Source organism: Mustela putorius, unplaced genomic scaffold (assembly GCF_011764305.1).
Source record: "Mustela putorius furo isolate JIRA1106 unplaced genomic scaffold, ASM1176430v1.1 tig00003987_pilon_pilon_pilon, whole genome shotgun sequence".
NCBI classification, from domain to species: domain Eukaryota; kingdom Metazoa; phylum Chordata; class Mammalia; order Carnivora; family Mustelidae; genus Mustela; species Mustela putorius.
Genome location: NW_025422126.1, coordinates 2,371,034 through 2,394,654, shown reverse-complemented (window position 1 = coordinate 2,394,654; position 23,621 = coordinate 2,371,034). Strand labels below are relative to the sequence as shown.

At 40.9% G+C, this 23,621-nt stretch overlaps 2 protein-coding genes and 1 pseudogene across 3 annotated transcripts; 1 reads left to right on the top strand and 2 right to left on the bottom strand.

Annotated features, from left to right (window-relative positions):
- Positions 1 to 2,058: 2,058 nt before the first annotated feature.
- Positions 2,059 to 3,018, top strand: LOC101689956 (olfactory receptor 52B4-like). Its single transcript, XM_004768226.1, has one exon. It carries the CDS (start codon positions 2,059 to 2,061, stop codon positions 3,016 to 3,018), a length of 960 nt encoding a protein of 319 aa, XP_004768283.1.
- Positions 3,019 to 9,992: 6,974 nt separating this feature from the next.
- Positions 9,993 to 11,581, bottom strand: LOC101676566 (annotated as a pseudogene).
- An 849-nt stretch (positions 11,582 to 12,430) lies between these two features.
- TRIM21 (tripartite motif containing 21) lies at positions 12,431 to 23,621 on the bottom strand. Of its 2 annotated transcripts, none has more exons than XM_004768195.3 (7): positions 23,533 to 23,621; positions 21,360 to 21,815; positions 17,400 to 17,495; positions 16,114 to 16,344; positions 14,266 to 14,288; positions 13,503 to 13,603; positions 12,431 to 13,242 (listed from the first exon to the last, which is right to left on the bottom strand). In XM_004768195.3, the coding sequence occupies exons 2-7, from the start codon at positions 21,765 to 21,767 to the stop codon at positions 12,695 to 12,697; spliced, it is 1,407 nt and encodes a 468-aa protein (XP_004768252.2). In that variant the 5' UTR covers positions 21,768 to 21,815; positions 23,533 to 23,621; the 3' UTR covers positions 12,431 to 12,694. The 2 variants fall into 2 exon arrangements, with proteins under 2 accessions (XP_004768252.2, XP_004768253.2); XM_004768196.3 differs by having other exon boundaries at positions 23,550 to 23,570.

The window sequence follows — 23,621 nt, the reverse complement described above, 5'->3', positions numbered from 1 at the left end:
GATAGGATTAGAAGAGAGTGGGGAGGAACCCAAAGAAAGGTGGCTTAGGTAGTAAAAAATAACAAAATGGAAGTTTTTAAAGATAATGGAAGCTTTGATTCTAATGATCTTGGATTTAAATATCAGCTTAGCTATTAGTTGTTTGACTTTGAGCAATTTCTTGTCTGAGAGTCAATTTTTTCATGCATGAACTTGTGTTACACTCAATTTCATAGATTTAGTGTGATTATGAAATGTCTAACACTTTTTAAAATTTTTTAAAATAATTTTTAATTTTTTAAATTTCTTTTCAGTGTACCAGAATTCATTGTTTATGCACCACAACATTAATAGGTATTTAATGATCACACAAAAGTATTGACAGAAATTGGAGATTCCTAATAGCAAATTAAAAGTAACATTAGATTTGGCAACTGTGATATGATAGATTATTTTAGAGAAGGAAGCCTTAGCAGCATATTGGGGTTATAAGTAAAGTGAGTTTGGGTAAAGATTAGGGGATGATAAGAGGATAGAAGGAGAGAGAGCACATTCTTCTGTGAGACTAAGATGAAGGGGAATGAGATAGTTGAACATATTTTCACATGATATAAGAAGCTAACAGAGAGGGAAAGTTTGAAGTTACTAGAGTGACAGATCAGTGGGGAGAGGCTTAAAGAGAAAGTTGGAGTCCAGTGTGGATGGGGTCCAGCCAGATGGATGGCTGAGCCTTGAATAGGGGGAAAAGGTGATTCAAATATAAATTTGTAGATGGCAGAGTGATGGTAGGAAGTTTAAATGAATGAAAAATAATTGTTTCTATTGTTTTTGTTTCACCTTAAGCCAAGAGGAAGGAAAACACAATCCTGATGAAGGGGACCAACGTGGAGTAGGGCAGGTATGAGTGACTCTAAGGATGGTGTGGTAGCCAAACTCTAGCTCCACAATTTACTGGCTAGGTGACCTTGGGTAGGGTACTACTTAAACCCTGTACACTCTGTTTGCTCCCCTATCAGTAAGATGAAGGAAATGACTGCATTTATCTCAATCACCACAGTGTGAAATAATGTACATGCAGCCCTTAGTACAGAGCCCCTCCTAACTGTTCTGTCTCCATTTTCCAACCTGTCTTCTCCCTTCACCATCCATCTTACACAAAACTGAGAGAGAGAACTACTTAAATAGCTAACTTCATCATGCTATTCTTTCATCACAAATCCTTCAATGGCTCTTACTGCTTCAACATAAATTCTAACCTTTACACTGGTACTCAAAATCCTCAGTGATGACCCCTACCTCACTGCATGACATTATTTTCTACCATTTTGTACCACATCCTCTTTGCTTTGGTAACAGTGAATCATAATTTTCCTCTAAACTCCATGTCCTTCTAGATCTCTTGGACTTTGTTCATGTTATTCCCTCCTCACATGACTTTATTTGATAAAACATTACTTCGTCAAGGTTCCACTTAGACTAGTGCCTTTTAGAAAACCTTTTCTGAATTCCTGGGAAGCTCTTCATGTTTCTACAACTCCTAGTGTTTAACTTTTTCCTTTACATTATCTCTATCATTTAGATATTTTACTTAATTGTCTCCCCCAAGTAGGTTCCCTAAAGAGCCATGGTAGGTGCTCAACAAGGCTTGTTAAAGTATTGTCAACTGTGACCAGTTTCCTATTGAGAGGCATATTATATTCTGATAGTCAAAGTGGAAACTCCAGTATTTGTTATTCACAGCTCTTAACTGTTTATAACAACCCGAGACTGAGATCTATAGCATTCTAGAGCTGGAACAACTCTATTACAAATTAAATAATCCAACTTCTTCCCAACATTAAATTTAAGGCAATTAAAGAGAGACCCAGAGCAGGGAAGTAATTTTACTGAGATCACATAATGTCAAAGAGTTTTAACCCATATTTCTGGACCTTCTGACTAGGATTCTTTCCACAGCTCATCCAGTGAAAAATGATCTTTTCCTACCTCCCCTACTTCAACAGTAGTCGCCCTTTTTTGGCAAAAGAGAAGAGGTGTCTGCAGATCTTAGACATCAACACTGGGTGACTTGTCCTGGGAATGGCAATCCTCAACTATACTGGTACCAGCCACTCATTCTTCGTTCTGGTGGGCATCCCTGGCCTGGAAGACCAACACACGTGGATTTCTCTTCCTTTCTTTATTTCCTACCTGGTTGCTGTCCTTGGGAATAGTCTCCTTGTCTTCATCATCATCACTGAACGTAGCCTCCATGAACCCATGTATCTCTTCCTCTGCATGCTAGCTGTGGCTGACCTCATCCTGTCTACTACCACTGTGCCCAAAGCCCTGGCTATATTCTGGTTTCATGCTGGGGAGATTTCCCTTGATGGCTGTGTCACTCAAATCTTCTTCATCCATGCCACCTTCATTGCTGAATCAGGGATTCTGCTGGCCATGGCATTTGACCGCTATGTGGCCATCTGTGACCCATTGCGCTATACTGCAGTGCTCAGTCATGCCATAATCATAAGGGTTGCCCTGGCTGTGGTCATGAGAAGCTTCTCTGTGATACTCCCAGATGTGTTCCTGGTCAAGAGACTGCCTTTCTGCCATAGCAATGTGCTACCACATACCTACTGTGAGCACATGGCGGTTGCCAAGTTTGCTTGTGCTGATATTCGTGTCAATGTCTGGTATGGCTTGTCTGTTCTCCTCTCTACTGTAGTGCTAGACGCCTTGCTCATCTTGGTTTCTTACACCCTCATCCTCAATGCAGTCTTCCATCTCCCTTCCCGAGGAGCTCGGCAAAAGGCCCTAGGCACATGTGGCTCCCATCTTGGAGTCATTTCCATGTTCTACTTGCCTGGCATTTTTACAATAATTACCCAGCGGTTTGGGCATCATGTTCCCCTCCACACTCACATTCTGTTGGCCAATATCTGCATGTTAGCTCCTCCCATGCTGAATCCTATAATTTATGGGGTCAAGACCAAGCAGATTCGAGAGCGTGTGGTCAGTACTTTTCACAGTGGAACCATGCTGAGTCTGTGTGACTAATCAGGTGGTATGTTTACCACTATAGGGCCTCACATTTTCTTCCCCTGCTTTGTAGTGCCTTATGAACTAAGGGTTCTATTGGTTGTGAGCAAAGTGATACATTATGACTTTGAAAGATAGATTGCCATATTGCTTTGAGAAGGGTAGTGTTTAGAAGGGTAGTGTTTAGGTAGTGTTTAGAAAGTTCATGCCCCTTAGAAAAGGGCATGAACTTTTTTGGATATCAAAGTACAATCAATAAAAACAAAATAAAGAAGCAGAACTACATCAAACAAAAAAGCTTCTGTATACTAAAGGAGGCAATCAAGAACAACAACAACAAAAAACAGGCAACATATGGAATGGGAAAAAATATTTGCAAATCATGCATCTGACAAAGGGTTAATATCCAAAAAATACAAAGAACCCATACAACTCAATAACAAAACTCAGTGGCAAAAGAATAACATGGTTAAAATATGGGCAAAGGGACTGTACAGACTTCTTCTTCTTCTTCTTCTTCTTCTTCTTCTTCTTCTTCTTCTTTTTTTCAGAGAAAACCTACAAATGACCAACAGGTACATGAAAAAAATCTCAACATCACTAATTATCAGGGAAATTCAAGTCAAAACCACAATGAGGTTTTACCTCATACCTTTAGCATGGTTTTTGTAAAAAAGACAAGAGATAACATGTGTTGGTGAGGGCCTGGAGGAAAGGGAGCCCTTGTGCACTCTTAGAATATAAATTGGTAGAGCCACTAAGGAAAAAAAGCATGGAGGTTCCTCAAAAAACTGAAAACTCAAACTGTCATATAATCAGAAATTCTACCTCTGGGTATATATATATGAAGGAAATGAAATCACTATCTCAAAAAGATAACCGCGTGCCCTCATGTTCACTGCAGCATTATTTACAATATTCAAGACATTGAAATGACCTATGTGTCTAGAGAGATGAGTGGATAAAGACAATGTGATATACACACATACACACTATTACACAAAATGGAATACTATTTAGATATAAAAAGGAAATTCAACCATTTGTAACAACATGGATGAGTCTTGAGGCATTACAGTAAGTAAAATAAGTTGGATAAAGACCCATACTGTATGATCTTACTTATATGTGGAATCTAAAAATAAACCAAACTCATACAAACAGAACAGACTGGTGGTTTCTGGAGGTGAGTAGTGGGGGATGGAAGAAAGGGGTGAATGTTGACAAAGTGTACAGCTTCCAGCTATAAGATGAATAAGTTCTAGGAATGTAATGTATAGCATGGTGACTACTATAGTTAGTACTGCACTGTGTAATTTGGAAGTCTCTAAGAGAGTAGATTCTAAAAGTTCTTAACACATGGAGAAAAATATAACTATGTAAAGTGATGTATGAGTTAACTAACCTTATTGTGGCAATCATTTTGCAATATAGATGTATTAAATCATTATGTTTTATACCTTAAGCTTACAAAATGTTATGCCAATTATATTTTAATAAACCTGGAAGATAAAATGTACATATATACAATAGAATACTATTCAGCTATAAAAAGGAGAAAATGCCACCATTTTTGACAACATGGCAGGAGGTGTTTTACTACGTGAAATAAGCTGGACACAGAAAAACAAATATATGATCTTTTATATGTGGAATCTAAAAAAGGCAAATTTACAGAAGTGAAGGGTGAAATGGTGGTTGCCAGGAGCACCAGGGTGGGGGAAATAGGTGTTGGTTGAAGGTTACAAACTTTCAGTTATGAAACCCAAGGATCTAATGTACAGTCTGATGATTATAGTTAATATATTATTGTATACTTGGAACTTGCTGAGAGTTGACATTAAATGTTCTCACTACACACACAAAATGTAACTATGTGAGTCAAGGAATCTCTCAATCAGCTTGATTGTGGTAATCATTTCATAAAGTATACATGTATGTACATGGTGTACATATAAGTACACCTTAAGTGTATGCAGTTTTTTATGCCAATTACACCACACCATCACTGGAAAAAATTTAGAATGTAATGGATAGTTTCATAAAAGTATCATATCTCTAAATTCCTTGATTATACCTTTATCATATGGCTGTGAGAGAACTAAAAAAATATAAACAGGATCTTGAATATATATGACAGAGTAAGTACTGGATACATTTTTAACTTCTTAGCTTGTTTATATTTAAATATTTGGTATGATAATTTCTGCCTCTTCTAATACAAAAAGAAGTTGTAGAATCAAAGACCACAAAAGTCAAAAGGCCTTACTTGCATTTTAGTGGAAAATATTAGAATTAGAATTATTGCTGGTACAATTTTTCTTCATTTCTCAAGAGAATTTTTGTTTGATATGCAGGGTATACCTGGATCATTTTTTAGTAATTACTGATGGGTTAGAAGTTGAGATACTCTAAAATCTCTACAACTTAATTCCTTTCAATGGGGCCCAGGAGGATGGTAGTATGTCATTTGTGTAGTGGATATCTCCAAGTATTGGGGTAACCAGATATGCCAAGGTATTTGGATTTTGAAAAATGAGAATATTTAAGTTTATATCATCATGTTAGTTTTCTCCTACTAGAATATCAATTAAAGGGAACAACTAATGATGTACTATACAGTGGCTAACTGAACATTAAAAGAAAAAAAAAACGAACAAACTATCATTTACATTAATCACTCCAAGGCAAAGGCATAGCAGCAGAAAAGTGGATTTTATAATTTACCCTTAAAAAATTTCTCTGTGACCTTGACATACAGAATCCCACCATTTCCCAGTACATCCCCATGCATATAGGTCTGGGTGCTCCTTTTCTTCCTTCTGTTTATCAACCAAGACAACATTGATTTTGCAAACTTTTATTGGTTTAGCTCTATAATATCGTCATCTTGCCTGAAGATTCTGTTCTTTCTATCCTTCCTTCAAAGTAACTTCTTTTTGTCCATTGTTAAGATAGACCTATATTCATTCTTATAAATAATTCTTTTTAATAAACCTTAAGGTCACTGACATCTTTGTACATTATCTAAATTTCATGAAATGAATATTTACCAGATTTACAGAGAGCAAACTGAGATTCTATTTTATTTAAAAAGATTTAATTCCAGTGTAGTTAACATACAGTGTTAAATCAGTTGCAGGTATATAATAGAGTGATTAAACAGTTCCATATATTACTCAGTGCTCATCAGATAAGTATACTTTCTTTTTCTTTTTTTTAGATAAGTATACTTTCTGTGTTTTTTTTTTTTTAAGAGTGTGCTCCATACACAGTGTGGAGCCCAACATGAGGCATAAACTCACAACCCTGACATCAAGATCTGAGCTAAGGTCAAGAGTTGGAGACTCCACTGATTGAGACACCCAGGTGCCCCCAAGTAAATGTACTCTTAATCCCCCTCATCTATTTTACCCATTCCCCAACTCACCTTCCTTCAGGTAACTGTTTGTTCTCTATAGTTAGGAGTATGGTTTTTTGTTTTCTCTCTTTATTTTGTTCTTTGTTTTGTTAAATTCCACACATGAGTGAAATAATACAGTATTTGTCTTTACCTGATTGGCTTATTTCACTTAGCATTGTGCTCTCTACATCCAGCCATGTTGTTGCAAATGCCAAGATTTCATTCTTTTTTATGCCTGAATAATATTTCAGTGTGTGTGTGTGTGTGTGTGTGTGTGTGTGTGTATGTTTCACATCTTTATCCATTCATATATTGATGACCCTTGGGTTGCTTCCATAATTTAGCTATTGTAAATAGCTATAAACATAGGGGTGCATATATCCCATCAAATTAGTGTTTTCATGTTCTTTGGGTAAATACTTAGTAGTGCATTACTGGATTGAAGGATAGCTCTGTTTTTAATTTTTTGAAGAAACTATACTGTTTTCCACAGTGGCTCTACCAGTTTGCATTGCCAATAACAGTGCATGACCGTTCCTCCTTCTCCACTGCCTTGCCAACACTTGCTTTTTTTGAGTTTTTGGTTTTAGCTATTCTGACAAGTATGAGGTGATATCTCATCGTGGTTTTGATTTGCATTTCCCTGATGATGAAGAGAATTTTTTCATGTGTCTGTTGGCCATCTGGGATTTGGAGAAATATCTGTTTATATCTTCTGCCCATTTTAATTAGATTTTTGGGGGTGGTGTGTGTTGAGTTGTATAAGTGATACGTAGAATTTTTTTGAGAGTTAGTTCATGAGTAGGGTTGGGAGGGGCAGGGGTAGAGAGAGAGAGAAAATCTTAAGCAGGCTCCATGCTCAGCAGGCAGCCCAATGTGGGGCTCAGTCTCACAACCCCAAGATCATGACCTGAGCCAAGATCAAGAGTTGTATGCTTAACCAACTGAGGCACCCCAGTTTTTAAAAATTAATTGGAATATAAGCCCTTTATTGGATATGTCATTTGAAAATATCTTCTCAATCAGTAGATTGTCTTTTAGATTATTCGTTGTTTCCTTTGCTGTACAGAAGTTTTTTATTTTGCTGTAGTCTCGATAGTTCATTTCTGCTTTTTGTTTTCCTTGCCTCAGGAGACATCTTCATTCTGTGATTTGGGGATTTTTGTTTGTTCTTCTTTTTCTAGATCCTTTAGGTGTAAGGTTAGGTGGCTTGAGATTTGTCTTGCTTCCTGAGATAGACCTCTATTGCTATAAGCTTTCCTCTTAGCACACTTGTGCTGCATCCCAGAGGTATTGGACTGGTTTTTTTTTTTTTTCATTTCTCTCCATGTAATTTTTGACTTTTTAAAAAAAATTTCTTGGTTGGCCATTAATTGATTAGTAGCATGTTATTTAACCTCCATGGATTTGTGCAGTTTCCAGATTTTTTTCTTGTGGTTCCTTTCTAGTTTCATAATGAGGTCATGACCATGAGGTCAGAGAAGATACATGGTATGACTTTGATCATACAATGATCAAACTGATTGAGACTTGTTTTGTGGCCTACTATTTGATCTAGCTTGGAGAATGTCCCACGTGTACTTGAAAAGAATATGTATTTTGCTATTTTAGGATGGAATGTTCTGCATATATCTGTTAAATCCATCTGATCCAGTGTCATTCACAGTGACTGTTTCCTTGTTGATTTTTCTGTTTGGTGATCTGTCCGTTGATGTAAGTAGAGTGTTATGGTTTCCAACTATTATTGTATTATGATTTATTAGCTCCTTTATTTGTTATTAACTATTTTATGTATTTGGGTACTCTCATATTGGGTGTATAGATATTTACAGTTGTTCAAATTTTTGTTTAATTGTCCATTTGTTATTATAGTGTTCTTGTCCTTTGTTACAGTCTTTGTTTTAAAGTCTATTTTGTCTGATCCAAGTATTGTTACCTGGCTTTCTTTTCATATCCATGTGCATGGTAGATGTTTCTCCATCCCCTCATTTTCAGTTTGCATGTGTCTTTAGGTCTGAAATGAGTCACTTGTGGGCAACATATCTATGGGTCTTGTCTTTTCATCCATTTTGTCACCCTAGGTCTTTTGATTGGAGTATTTAGGTTCATTTACATTTAAAGTAATTTTTGATACATATGTATTTATTGTCATTTTGCTACTTGTGGGTTTTTAAAAATCCTTTTTTATTAACATATAATGAATTGGTTCAGAGGTACATCTGTGATTCATCACTCTTACATAATTCACAGCACTCACCATAGCACATAGCTTCCCCAATGTCACCTCATCCCTTCCACTCCCTCCCTTCCAATAACCCCCAGTTTGTTTCCTGAGATTAAGAGTCTTTTATGGTTTGTCTCCCTGTCTGGTTTCGTCTTATTTCATTTTTCCCTCCTTTCCCCTATGATCCTCTCTTGTTTCTCAAATTTCTCATATCAGTGAGATCATACAATAATTGTCTTTCTCTGACTTATTTCACTTAGCATAATACCCTCTAGTTCCATTCATGTTGTTGCAGATAGCAAGATTTCTCTTTTTTGATGGCTGCATAGTATTCCTGTGTGTGTGTGTGTGTGTGTGTGTGTGTGTGTGTGTGTGTGGCATCTTCTATATCCATTCATCTGCTGATGGACATCTAAGCTCTTTTCATAGTTTGGTTATTGTGGACATTGCTACTATAAACATTTGGGTGCATGTGCCCCTTTGGATCACTACATTTGTATCCTTAGGGTAAATACCTACTAGTGCAATTGCCAGGTCTTAGTGTAGTTCTATTTTCAACTTTTTGAGGGACCTCCATACTGTTTTTCAGAGTGGCTGCACCAGCTTGCATTCCCACCAACAGTGTAGGAGGGTTCTTCTTTCTTCTCATCCTCACCAACATTCATTGTTTCCTGACTTATTAATTTTAGCCATTCTGATTGGTGTGAGGCAGTATCTCACTGTGGTTTTGACTTGTATTTCCCTGATACGGAGTGATGTTGAGTACTTTTTCATGTGTCTGTCAGCCATTTGGATGTCTACTTTGTAGAAATGTCTGTTCATGTCCTCTGCCCATTTCATGATTATTTGTTCTTTGGGTGTTGAGTTTGATAAGCTCTTTATAGATTTTGGATACTAGCCCTTTATCTGATATGTTGTTTGCAAATATCTTCTATTCTGTCAGTTGTCTTTTGGTTTTGTTAACTGTTTCCTTTGGTGTGCAAAAGCTTTTGATCTTGATGAAATCCCAATAGCTCATTTTTGCCCTTATTTCCCTTGCCTTTGGCGATACTCCTAGGAAGAAGTTGCTGCATCTGAGGTCAAAGAAAGAGGTTGCTGCTTGTGTTCTCCTGAAGGATTTGGGTGGATTCCTTTCTCATTGAGGTAGTTATCCATTTTGGGTATACTTTTTTGTGTGGTGTAAGTAAATCATCCAGTTTTATTCTTCTGGATGTGGCTGTCCAACTTTGCCAACACCATTTGTTGAAGAGACTGTCTTTTTTCGACTGGACATTCTTCCCTGCTTTGCCAAAGTTTAGTTGACCATAGGAATTGAGGGTCCATTTATGGGCTCTCTATTCTGTTCCATTGACCTATGTGTCTGTTTTGTGCCAGTACCATACTGTCTTGATGATGACAGCTCTGTAATAGAGATTTGTGGCTGTTTTTGTTGTTCTTTTCTCATCCTTCTCTCCCTATTATGGTTTACTGAACTTCTTTAGTGATATACTTGGATTCTTTTATTTTTTGCATGTTTATTACTGGTTTTTGATTTGTGGTTATATATACTAAATTTGTATATAGCACCCACATATAGCAGTCTATATTAAGTTGATCACTTAAGATTGAACCCATATTTAACTCTTCTCTCCCCATGTTTTAGGTATATATTGTCATATTTTACATCTTTTTGTGACTCTTTTGACTGATTTTTACAGATACACTCATTCATACTTCTTTTATGCTTCCGACTTTTAAAAAAAATATTATATGGCCATTTAAAATCTTTAATCAAATTTCATCAAAGATTACCAGCCATATTACATGCCATGCTTAGCTTTCTATAAACAACTTTGCTTTCTGTGTATAAATCAGTGTTAACGAAATAAAAAATAAAACCGTATCCTAGGCAAAGAACTTTATTAACCTTGTTTCAAACTTTATTCGCAGGCTTCTTCAGCTTAATTAGCTGCAAAGAATGCATTGTGTATAAGCAAAAACTGAAAAGAGCTGCAGTGTCCAAGGGGCTTGGGCTTAAAAATATCAGAGATCTAGATTTTATCAGATCCATGAGCAAAATCTTAAAAAGCAGTCATAATATTAAATAGCAGCTCCCAGTAACTTCTTCAAGTTTTATCTTTTTCAGAAGTTGACTCAATTCAGTTTGCTTCATTCCTGGAAGCTTCGTCAAAATTCCCCACAAGATCTGGAACTTCATCATCATCATCTGCTCTAGTAGCAAGTGGTGCTTTTCTATGCAGAGATTATTTGGGCAGAGCTTCAGCCAGTCTTCTTAAACTAGTCAACCTGTCTGCACCAAGTTGGTTTAAGATACTGGGTAGCATTTCTGTCAGCTGCTTTGTCTCAGCATGGCCTGTGTTCATGCCAGCGATGCCTGAACTTTGGGATTGTTAAAGTGGATAACTGTTTTTTGGTTTGTGAACATAATTCACTTTTCCAATACGAGAGATATTGTTTACCCCTAACTTCTTTAAGGAGAACTGAAGTTTTTTTTTTTTTTTTTTATCATCTGCTGTAGCCGTACTATGAACCACTTTCTTCTTTGGCGAGCAGTTCCTTTCCCACCAATGTGCACTTGTGCTTGCAGTTTGGTGAGTTTCTCCTGGTTCATGAGTTTCTTTCATTTTGTTGGAACAGAAGTGGGACCACACAGGGAACTAGGGTGCTCAGAGGGGTCTCGGGCGGACCAGCCAAGATTAGGTGCACACACGTGGGGACGAAAGATGGCAGCTAGAGCATGCTTCCTACTTTTACTTGTCTTTTCTTTCCACTCAGAGTCCCTTTAACATTTCTTGTAGAACTGGTTTAGTGCTCATGAACTCCTTTAGCTTTTGTTTGTCTGCTAATCTCTTTACCTCATCCAGTCTGAATGGTAGCCTTGCTGGATAGAATAGTCTTGGCTGCATTTTTTTTTTCACCTTTCAGCACTTTGACTCTATCATATCACTCCCTTTTGGCCTACAAAGTTTCTGCTGAAAAGTTTGCTGAGAGGCTTATGGGGTTCCCTTGTATATAACTATCTTTTATCATGGTGCTTTTAAAACTCTCTCATCATCAAAGAAGCAGAAACTAGTAGGAGATAAATATGATGAGATTTATTGCAAGGAATTCACTTATGCAATTGTGGGGGTAGACAAGGCAGGTCCTAAATCCACAAGACAGGGCATCAGAAACAGCAGGCTATAACTTTGGCAGGAGCTAAAGCTGCTAGGGGTAGATGGATCATCTTCAGTAAAGCTTTGCTTTTCATGTTTTTTACTTAATTGTCCTGTATAAGTTAGGCAGGCCTAATAAAAACTCCTTAAAGTCACATGATTATGGACTTTAATAACATCTACAAAATGCCTTCACAGCAAAATTTAGATTAATGATTAAAGAACTGGGGGCTTATGGCCTAGCCAAGTTGACATATCAAAAATCTATCCCACCTTCCATTTAGGATTGACACACCTTTTGACCAACTCCATTAAGAAGATGTGGTTGGAAGTGCATGATAGGGATAGGGGAGCACAGGAGCTGGATATGTGATGTGGTAATGTAAGGCATGCATCATTCAGCCTTTATTTTCAAAGGATGATTGTTTTTCTATAAGTTTTGTGGAGCCATTTAAGATGTGATGTGTGTATGTTACAACAGTAATCCTAAATGTATACAAGAACAAGGATCGAATGGGATATGTCAAGGCCCAATGCATTTAGGAAGCCCTTTTGCAAACCATGCAAGGTGTATAAGAGATCTGACAAAAGGGCTAGAGCTGGAGAGGAGAAAACAAGACTTGGGTCACATAAGACAGCAGAAACAAATTTTGGTTGATTGAGGTGGTTTGAGCCAAATAGAAGTAGTTTATTTCATGGAAGGAATCAGAAAGCAATCTAGTGCTAGGAATGCTGATGTAGATTTTCAGGGAACTCCCCTGCCAAAGTCTGCTTGCTGGTATCCTGACCCCTCTGCAGAGACAAAGTGGTTCAGAGTTCCTGGGGAAATGAGGAGGGTCAGTGGCTGAGAAGGGCACCAACAGGAGAGGTATTGGTATCCAGAGAATGCCACAACAGGTCAGTGGATCCCTATCACCCCATCTCCAGAGGACAGAGGACAAGAGGAGCTGCATTTCTTCCTCCATCATTAAAACCAGTACTGAAGAAGGGCCGTAGAGGTTCAGCAAAGGCACATTCAGAGAAGGTATAGATGAGGGAGCCATGGTCAGTGATGTTATAGAAGGAGACAATGCGGGCCTCATAGTCCAGGAAAATCCCAACTTGGCGTGGAGGGACCTGAAGGTGGAGGGGAGTCTGGATGCAGGTGCCAGCCTCATATTTTTGTTTGTTCCACAGCCAAATTGTCCAGAAGCCCGTCTCCGGGCTGAGCGAAAATTGCCCCTTCCTTTGCACAGAGTCTCTACAAACACCCAGGTCCCAGGCCTCCTTCCCTGTCACATCTACCTCCCAGTAAACCTGTCCAGAGTCAAAGCACTGGGCACCCAGGACCATGGGATAATGGTCAAATCTGTCCTCATTTTCAGGCACTTCCTGCCGTCGGTCTCCAAGCCTTACTTGTCTCCGATCCTCTGAAAGGATGAGCCATGGATTGGCTGTGTGTGGATCCAGAGTGATGTGTACTGTAGAGAGAGGACCACAGTCAGGCAGGGAGAGGGAGGGGAATCAGGAACCCTGGGCCTGTGGTGTGAGGTAAGGATGAGAGGTGAGCATGGCCTCACTGCGGGAGGAAATACCCCCCAGCCTGACTTTAGAAGGAACCACCTATCTGTCCCTGCCTCACCTTACCCTGACTGGCTATCTCTCCCTGACCCTGGGACCCATTCTGCACCCTTAACACCCCCTGTGTTCCCCAGTCCCACTTTCCTGGTGCTTGCCTCACCTCCACATGTCCTCAGCATCCTCTTCAACCCTGGCACAAGGCACACATTCCTCAGGTCTGGGGAGGTGATGTTCAGCTCCTTCAGGTTCCAAGACTCACTCCTGGGCAAACAGTTATAGACTCTGTTTCCAACTCTTGCCTCACCCTCCTGAACCCTGATACTATAACCTCACTTGTGGATAACACTTTGGTGCAAATTTACAAATACCTGTATTAGGATCCCTGAGGGTAGAAGGCAAAAAGTGGTAGAACTTAGTTCCTATCTAGGTGTTCCTGATTACATGGGCTCCTGAAGCTACTGCGTAGTCTCTATCTCCTCTTCAAGCCTGAGGTCAGCAGGCAAGCACATTCTGTTTCATTTTACAGGTGAGGTATCTGCTACAGATGGAATTACTTCCATAAGGAAGATTCCATGTTGCTGGTCTCCTCACCTGGCTCTTTCTGGGAGATGTGTAACCAACTAGATTCTTTTTAAAGAAAGAGTTCTAGGAGGCTGTGGACTTAGAACTTCACAGAATTTCCCAGTTTGTTGGGACTTCACTTTGTAAAGCTCTTATAGTCCAATTACTTTGGGAAGCTCACTGAGATGTCCATTAATTAGCATCAGACCAGAAAATATTTTATGGAAGACTGGATCTTTGAGAATAGGGAGGAGAATGGGGAATACATCAGTGCATGTTTTTCTAACTTGAAAACCTTTCCCACAGGTATATATGTATGCTTCCTTCCACCCCCTCCTCTTATAAAGAAAACCTCCTCTTACCTTCCCAGGACATTCTTCACCTCCTGAGGAGAAAAGAGATAAGAGTATGAATTCTGGATCACTGGTTTATCATGGAGACCTCAAGACCATAGTTCTGTGGGTGAGGTGATGCCCTTCCCCGCGGAGGCCCATGGGACATTGCTCTACCCTGTTCCTCTGGGCCAATACCTGAAATATTTCCCACCAGCCTGGAGGAGAAAGGATGTGGATATTTGTGGGGTAACCAGCATGGGTGTGACCTCTAGCGAGGGGAAGAATGATTAGTTTAAGGACTGTGATTCGGAAAATAAATGAGAATGAGACTTGTGGGTAGAAGGAGTTGGAGGAAAGTGGAAAGGAACAAGTAGCCCAGCTTGGCCAAACCCCAGAGGCAGTCACAGGGTGAGAATGGCCAAGTCAGGGTGCACAGAAACTGCTCCATCTCATTTGTAGGCTTGTGTTGTTTGGGAAGGAAGGGCTTTTATGCTGGAGTTAATGCTACTTTCTCATGTATGTGAAATTGAATCATTTGAGAACATGCTGTTTCAGACCTTGGGAGCCCTTCACTAGGAACTGGCACCCTCCTAGGCCCAGTCAAAAGTGTGTTTAGAAAGCATGGTTCAGTGTTGGGAAGAAGCAAGCTTTAGAGTGGAAGAGGGTCTGCCAAATCAGGCCAATCCAGTCAGTCTTTTTGCACAAACAAAAACAAAGAATGGCTTCATGACCACATCTGACACACCTTGAAAAAGTTTGGGAAGAGGAAAACTGTAGGACATCAGAGCAGAAGGGACTTTTTAGACTCTGGTCTCCTATAACAAGGTAAACATATAGGGGATGAGAGAACATACAGGGATGAGGTTTTTTTTTTCTTTTTCTTTTCTTTTTTTTTTTTAAACAGTTATATGCTTATTTTAATTTTAGCTATGGCTCTTACTATTTGGGCTAAAGTGGTTAAGTTATTTAGCTGTAGTCTCTTGAGTTTCTCAACCTCTCTGCTCTTCTGTTTTCTCATCTATGAAATGGGGATAACAGAACCCACCTCACTGCATTGTTGTGACAGAATGAATACACTGAGGTGTGTCCTACGTGCTATTTAAGAAATGGCCGTTGTAGACATGAAAACAACAACAAAAAAATCAGTAACATATCAACACATAATTTTGTGACTACTATTGCTTAGGACAAATTTCCTTTTATGCTGAATTTCTTCCGATGAAAGAGTGAGACCATGTTAAGAAAACCCAATGCTAACAGGATTTGGGTAGTTCATAGAAATGGCAGGAAGTATGAAGATGATACATCGTGACTAAAATCTGGGTAATCTTTGTTATTCAGCCCACTCCCTCCCTCTTGTTTCACAAGTGGAGAAAGGAGGTCTTGGAAAAGAAGAGCACTTGCCCTAGAATTATGGAGAAAACTGATGGCAGGGCTGGGGCTGGGCTACTGTCTCTTAATTTCTAGTGCCATGTTCTCAGTTACGTCTGTGAGAACTTTCCCAGGGCCAAACCATCATGAAGAAGCTTTTGTGGTTTCTCTCATTTAATCCTCACAAAAATCCTTTGAGATATGTAATATTATAATGTCCACTTAACATAGGAGAAACCTGACACTCTGAAAGGTTAAGGAACTTTCTCAGGATCGTGAAGTTGGTATGTGTCAAAGCAGCTCTAATGGGGATGCCTGCTTTTTTAAATTGCTGCAAGGAAAATTCCCTCCTAAGTTGGACCTTTCCATGGCTTGAAAGCAGACCACTCATGGGTCTGAATTCTGGTTAGTCCAGACACTGAGTTTCATTTGCTGATGCTAGAGCTCTCTGAGGCTACCCATTTTTCAGTTCATCCTTGAGACTCAGGGAGAGGGCCGGCTCACCTGCAGCAGCTCCACAGCTGAACCTCTGCTCCTCCTCTCCAGCTCCATCACCAGCTCCTGCAGGGCTTGGCTCTTCTGGGCCAGCATGGCCTCCACCTCCCCCAGGATTCTCAGTTGGTTCCTCTCCTCCATGTCTAGCCTCTGCAGTTGCCGCTGCTCCTCTGTAGCCAGGAAGTTTTTCTGCTGCACAAACTCTGCATGAATTCTCAGTTTGTGTGTTTCAACCTGATTCTTTAGTGTCAGTGGGAAGAAAGAGAAGGTTCAGGAATGAAGGTGTTTATATCTATTTCTATTCCCTGTAGACTCATCATTCTGGGTCTGAGAACATACATATGTACATACTATTTTGCTGGGGAAGTACAAGGGTGAGGCTTCTGGGCTAAGAGAGAGATGGGATTATGGGGCAGGGGGCACACTGTAGCAGCCCTACAACCACAGCTGCATGGGCCCATGGTATCAGACTTTCTACAGCCTCTTTCAAAACCCAGACAGTACCCAACTATGCTGCTCTGTCTTCATATCTCCATGAGTTCCTGAGACTGTAACACCTGTCCCCACCGCCAATAACCTCCCTTGCAACATTTCCTCAGTTCTGAGGAAAGAGAGTCCTTGGGATAATCTTTGCCATTTCCTATTAGTGACTGAAGGTCACCTGATGACACAGGATGACTCCTTTTGTCATCACAGCCTGACTTACCCTTCTCCAATCCCAAATGTTCCCTTTCTGGGCTCTATTGGCCATGAGTTCCCTCCATTCCTCTAATCCCTGCCCCCTGCTGCCCCCCCCCATCCCACTTACAGAGGCTTAACAAGCTTTAGTTCTCCATTCTACTTTGGACCAGTGATCTGGACAAGGTCAAGCACCTACCCAGTCACACTGGTTTTTCTATGTTTTGCCTTGGTCATTCCTGTAAGTCTGTTACTCACAGCCTTTGTCATTTCCTGACAGGTGTAGTCATTGGTGATCTCTATATTTCTATTGGGGAACCTCTGTCCCAGACACCAAGGCAGGCATGCTATCATGTTTTAAGACTAGGCTCAAGGATTGGGAATTTAAGGTATGGCTTGTTCCTCTTGGCACCTTCTCCTAAGACTCTTGATTTTTCTGATTGGGAACGCTCTCCTTTTTATTCTCTATCGGAATATCTAGAGGGCAGCTGATTCTTCGAGAGTGAGATATACTATCGTTCCACATATGGGCATAGCTATGGTTAGAGCTTGAGACCAGGACCCTGGACTCTGCCCTGGCTTCTGATCAGAGATTCCCTTTGGGATGTGACACTTGCCTTCCAGGCTGTTCTCTTTGTTGCAATATTCACTTCCATCTCTTCAGCCACCTCCTGTCCTTTTCTCAGTTTCCCTAATGCCACTTGAAGCTTCTCCTGAAGAGAAAGATAGGTTAGCACCCAATTAGACCAAGAAGTGGGGTGGAGTGGCATGAAGATGACCATGCTGGTACTTTGAAAAACAGTGCAGAGAAAGAGGGAAGACTACAGTCTGACTGGGATAGGAATTCTGTGGATAAGAAGACTTTGGGAAAAGCCTGATGTTTCTTAAGAAATGCATCCAAAAAGATGGCAGAGGAATAGGAGAACCTATTTCAGCTGGTCCCCTGAACTGAGCTAGATATCTACCAGAGCACCCTGAACACCTGTGAAATAAGCCCGAGTTGTAAGATTATACACTTCTGGATCTCTACAGGGGCAGAGGATCAGCAGCAGAGTGGTACAAAGTTGTTGAGAGTGCACAGACTGGTATCAGAGGATAAACAGAAGGGGGAGGGAGCTACCAGAAGATAGAGCTACCCCACGACCCAGCAGTTGCACTACTGGTTATTTACCCTAAAGATACAAATGTAGTGATCCAAAGGGGCACATGCACCCAAATGTTTATAGCAGCAATGTCCACAATAGTTAATCAGAGAAAGATAATTATCATATCTCTCTTACATGAAGAATTTGAGGGGCAGGGCAGTGGGTCGTGGGGTATAGGGAGGGAAAAAAATGAAACAAGATGGGACTGGGAGGGAGACAAACCATAAGAAACTCTTAATCTCAGGAAACAAACTGAGGGTTGCTGGTGGGGGGTTGGGATAAGGTGGCTAGGTTATGGACATTGGGGAGGGTATGTGCTATGATGAGTTTTGTGAAATATATAAGCCTGATAATTCAGAGACTCATACCCCTGGAGCAATAATACATTATATGTTAATAAAAAGATTAAAAAATCAAAAAATATCAAAACAAAACAAAATAAAACAAAACCTCCCAAAAAACTAGAGTCCGGGACCTGATGGATTCTCTGGGGAATTCCACCAAACATTCAAAGAAGAAATAATGCCTATTCTTCTGAAGCTGTTTCAAGAAATAGAAAGAGAGGGCGCCTGGGTGGCTCAGTGGGTTAAGCCGCTGCCTTCGGCTCATGTCATGATCTCAGGGTCCTGGGATCGAGTCCCGCATCGGGCTCTCTGCTTGGCAGGGAGCCTGCTTCCTCCTCTCTCTCTCTGCCTGCCTCTGTGCCTCTATGCCTACTTGTGATCTCTGTCAAATAAATAAATAAAAATCTTTAAAAAAAAAAAAAAATAGAAAGAGAAGGAAAACTCCCAGATTCTTTCTATGAAGCCACTATTACCTTGATCCCCAAACCAGGCAAAGACACTATCAAAAAGAATTTCAGACCAATACCCCTGATGAATGTGGATGCCAAGATTCTCAACAAGATCTAGCTAATTGGCAAATAAGTCAAACTCTCTCTCTTTGCAGATGACAGGATACTTTATGTGGAGAACCCAAAAGACTCCACCCCCAAACGACTAGAACGCATACGGCAATTCAGTAATATGGCAGGATAGAAGATCAATGCTCAGAAATCAGTTTCTTATACACTAACAGTGAAACCGGAGAAAGGGAAATTGAGAAGTGATTGCATTTACAATAGCACTGAAAAACACAAGACACCTTGAAATAAACCTAACCAAAGAGATAAAGGATCTCTACTTGAAAACTATAGAATACTCATGGAAGACTGAAGAAGACACAAAAAGATGGAAAAACATTCCATGCTCATGGATCGAAAGAATAAACAATGTTAAAATTTCTATACTTCCCAGAGAAATCTTTTTTTTTTTTTTAAAGATTTTATTTATTTATTTGACAGAGAGAGATCACAAGTAGGCAGAGAGGCAGGCAGAGAGTGAGAGAGAGGGAAGCAGGCTCCCTGTTGAGCAGAGAGCCCGATGCGGGACTCGATCCCAGGACCCTGAGATCATGACCTGAGCTGAAGGCAGTGGCTTAACCCACTGAGCCACCCAGGTGCCCCTTCCCAGAGAAATCTATACTTTCAATGCCATTCTGCTCAAAATATCATCAGTATTTTCCAAAGTGCTAGAACAACCCACCCTAAAATTTGTATGGAACCAGAAAAGACCCCGAAATGCCAAGGAAATGTTGAAAAAGAAAAACAAAGCTGGGGCATCACATTGCCTGATTTCAAGCTTTATTACAAAGCTGATCACTAAGACAGCATGATGTTGGCACAAAAACAGACACATAGACCAATGGAACAGAGTAGAGAGCCCAGATATGGACCCTGAACTCTCCAGTCAACTAATCTGCGACAAATCAGGAAAAAATATCCAGTGGAAAAAAGTCTATTCAATAAATGGTGCCGGGAAAATTGGACAGCTATATATAGAAGAATAAACTGGACCATTCTCTAAAACCATACAGAAAGATAAACTCAAAATGGATGAAAGATCTCAGTGTGAGACAGGAATCCATCAAAATCCTAGAGGAGAACATAGGCAGTAACTTCTTTGACATTGGCCATTGGCCACAGCAGCATGTTTCAGGACACGTCTCCAAAAGCCAAGGGAAAAAAGTGAAAATGAAATTTTGGGACTTCATCAAGATAAAAAGCTTCTGTACAGCAAATGAAAGAGTCAACAAAACAGAGGCAACCCATGAAAGGGGAGAAGATATTTGCAAATGACACTATAGACCAAGGGCTCATATCCAAGTTTTATAAAGAACTTCTCCAACTCAACACCCAAAAAACAGATAATCAACTCAAAAAGTGGGCAGAATACATGAACAGACACTTCTCTAATGAGGATATACAAATGGCTAACAAACACATGAAAAAGTGTTCATTATCATTAACCATCAGGGAAAGTCAAATCAAAACCACATTGAGATACAACCTTATGCCAGTTAGAATGGCAAAAATTAAGGCAAGAAACAACAAATGTTGGAGAGGATGTGGAGAAAGGGGACCCTCTTACACTATTGGTGGGAATGCAAGTTGGTACAACTGCTTTGGAAAACAGTGTGGATGTTTCTCAAAAAATTAAAAATATGAGCTACCCTATGACCCGGCAATTGCACTACTGGGTATTTACCCCAATGATACAGATGTAGTGAAAAGAAGGGCCATATGCATCCCAATGTTCATAGCAGCAGTGTTCACAATAGCCAAACTGTGGAAAGAACCGAAATGACCTTCTACAGTCGAAGATGTGGTCCATATACATAATGAAATATTACCCATCAAAAAGGATGAATACCCAACTTTTGCATCAATATGAATGGGACTGGAGAGGATTACGCTAAGTGAAATAAGTCAAGCAGAGAAACTCAATTATATGGTTTCATTTACTTGTGGATCATAAGGAATAGTATGGAGGTCATTAGGAGAAGAAAGGGAAAAGTGAAGGGGGGAATTGGAGGAGGAGATGATGAACCATGAGACTGTGGACTCCAAGAAACCAACTGAAGGTTTTAGAGGGGAGGGAGGTGAGGGGATGGGTTGGCCTGGTGATAGGTACGTATTGCACGTATTGCATGGAGGATTGCATGTTATATGCAAACAATGAATCTTGGAACACTACATCAAAAACTAATGATGTACTGTATGGGGACTAACATAACATAATTAAAAAAAATGAAACCAAACTGTTGCTGGGCTGCAGGGGTGGGGCACTACTCATTCCTAATTAACAGGAGGCCACAGGAAATGTGATTCCTGCAGCATTTTCCCCAAGTATATTCCCTGCTCCTAGGGAATGAGAAAGTTGTGCTGAGCTTGCAGTTCTCTGCTTGCATTAGATACGGAAGGTGGGAGACCCCCTACCTTTCCTCAACCCCTCCACTTCCACAGGCGATGCTGCCTGCCCACCACTGGGGAACAAAGACCTCCAGGAACCCATATTCCTTTTACCTGCTCATGCCTCTATGCTAGGGCCTCACCTGGTATTCCCGAGCAGCATCTTCAATAGGAACCATGTGGTGGTTACGGTGTCTCTGGGACTGGGAACACACCCAGCAAAGGGTCTTCCCATCTTCCTCACAAAACAGGTGCAGTTTCTCTCCATGCACCTTACACCGGTCCCCCTGTGTGTCCTCCTTGGCACTCTGGGCCATTTGTTTGAGGTTTTCCACCATGTTAGCCAGTGGCCAGTTGGGTCGGAGGTTTTGGAGCAAGAAGTTGTGTTTACACACAGGACAGACACCACCCCCATCTTTCCCGACTTCAGAGATGCATTCATGGCAGAAGTTGTGGCCACAGTCAATGCTCATAGGCTCCACCATGGGATCCAGGCAGATAGGGCATGTAACCTCCTCCCACATCATTGCCAAGGGCGCTACTGAGGCCATAGGGCTAATGTTCTTAGTAAGCAGCAATGCAGAGATCCTGGGGGTAGCCTGGTGGGGAGAGGAGAAAAGGAAATGAGAAGATCATAAGCGTTGTGTGAGAAAAAACAGTCCAAAGGAAAACATGAGAACGAGTTTAGTGGAAGGGGTGAGAATAAGACCAGAACAGTAATTTAAATAATAACTTCTCTAGTCTCATCCACTTAATCTAGTCAGATAGAAGGGAAAACTGAGTCCCCTCAAAGAGACTGTGAATGTTATTGAGAACTTCAGATATAAAGCTGTTTACAACTCTTTTCTCCTCATGGCCATCCTTGCTTCATTGTGCCTGCCCAGATTTTTCCTATCCATTCCCTCCCCTCCCTGGTCACCAGTCTTCTGCTCAGTAGCTCATCATCATGATAGGGGCCGTTCACTACGCACACTCCTTATGCCAGAGAAGGTGCTGTGTGCTCTGCGAACATCACTAATATGCACGATAATGGCAATCACATATCTGTGATTATGTACATAATATATTTATTATATATGTCTATCTGTATGTATCTATACCTGTAGGTATGCATGTGTGGATGCATACACACACAAACTTGTAGACTAGCGCGCTTCCTTGGGGGAACCTGGCAGCTGTTTCCATTGCCTCTGGGGCATAAACTCTTTTTTTTTTAAATTTATTTTTTATTTTCAGCATAACAGTATTCATTATTTTTGCACCACACCCAGTGCTCCATGCAATCCATGCCCTCTATAATACCCATCACCTGATACCCCGACCTCCCACCCCCTGCCCCTTCAAAACCCTTAGATTGTTTTTCAGAGTCCATAGTCTCTGATGGTTCACCTCCCCTTCCAATTTCCCTCAACTCCCTTCTCCTCTCTATCTCCCCATGTCCTCCATGCTATATGTTATGCTCCACAAATAAGTGAAACCATATAATTGACTCTCTCTGCTTTGACTTATTTCACTCAGCATAATCCCTTCCAGTTCTGTCCATGTTGCTACAAAAGTTGGGTATTCATCCTTTCTGATGGAGGCATAATACTCCATAGTGTATACGGACCACATCTTTCTTATCCATTCTCTATTGAAGGGCATCTTGGTTCTTTCCATAGTTTGGCGACCGTGGCCACTGCTGCTATAAACATTGGGGTACAGATGGCCCTTCTTTTCACTACATCTGTATCTTTGGGGTAAATACCCAGGAGGGCAATGGCAGGGTCATAGGGAAATTCTATTTTTAATTTCTTGAGGAATCTCCGCACTGTTCTCCAAAGAGGCTGCACCAACTTGCATTCCCACCAGCAGTGTAAGAGGGTTCCCCTTTCTCCACATCCCCTCCAACACATGTTGTTTCCTGTCTTGCTAATTTTGGCCATTCTAACTGGTGTAAGGTGGTATCTCAATGTAGTTTTAAGTTTCTAACACCGGAAACCATCCTACCCCTCTCACCCTCCGAGGGTTAACTGTCGACAGGGGTTCCTGGGCCACACTCCATAGTTGCTGCCCCATTCTCCTGCTCAAGGTGGTCAGGCCGCGGTAGGAAGGCAGCCCTCAACCCCTCCTCCTTCCCGGTGGTGTGGAAGTCTCTTTCCGAGCCAGGCGCCCTCGGGCAGGGGCTGGGGTGTGGCCCCGACTAGGGCTCAGGGTGCTCCATTGGGACTGCAGGCTCTAAGGGGTGAGCAGGGATGGAAGGGGCCCTTCGGATCTGGGGCAGGGGAAAGAGGTCCCCCTGTTTCTGGGCCACTAGGGTCGGGGCAAGTCACTTACCTTTTAAGGGTACTCACCAGCTGGCGGCAAGTTGCCTATTTCACTTTCGATTTCCCGTCAGAGGCGTGTCTGGAAGGGAGGCGGGCGGA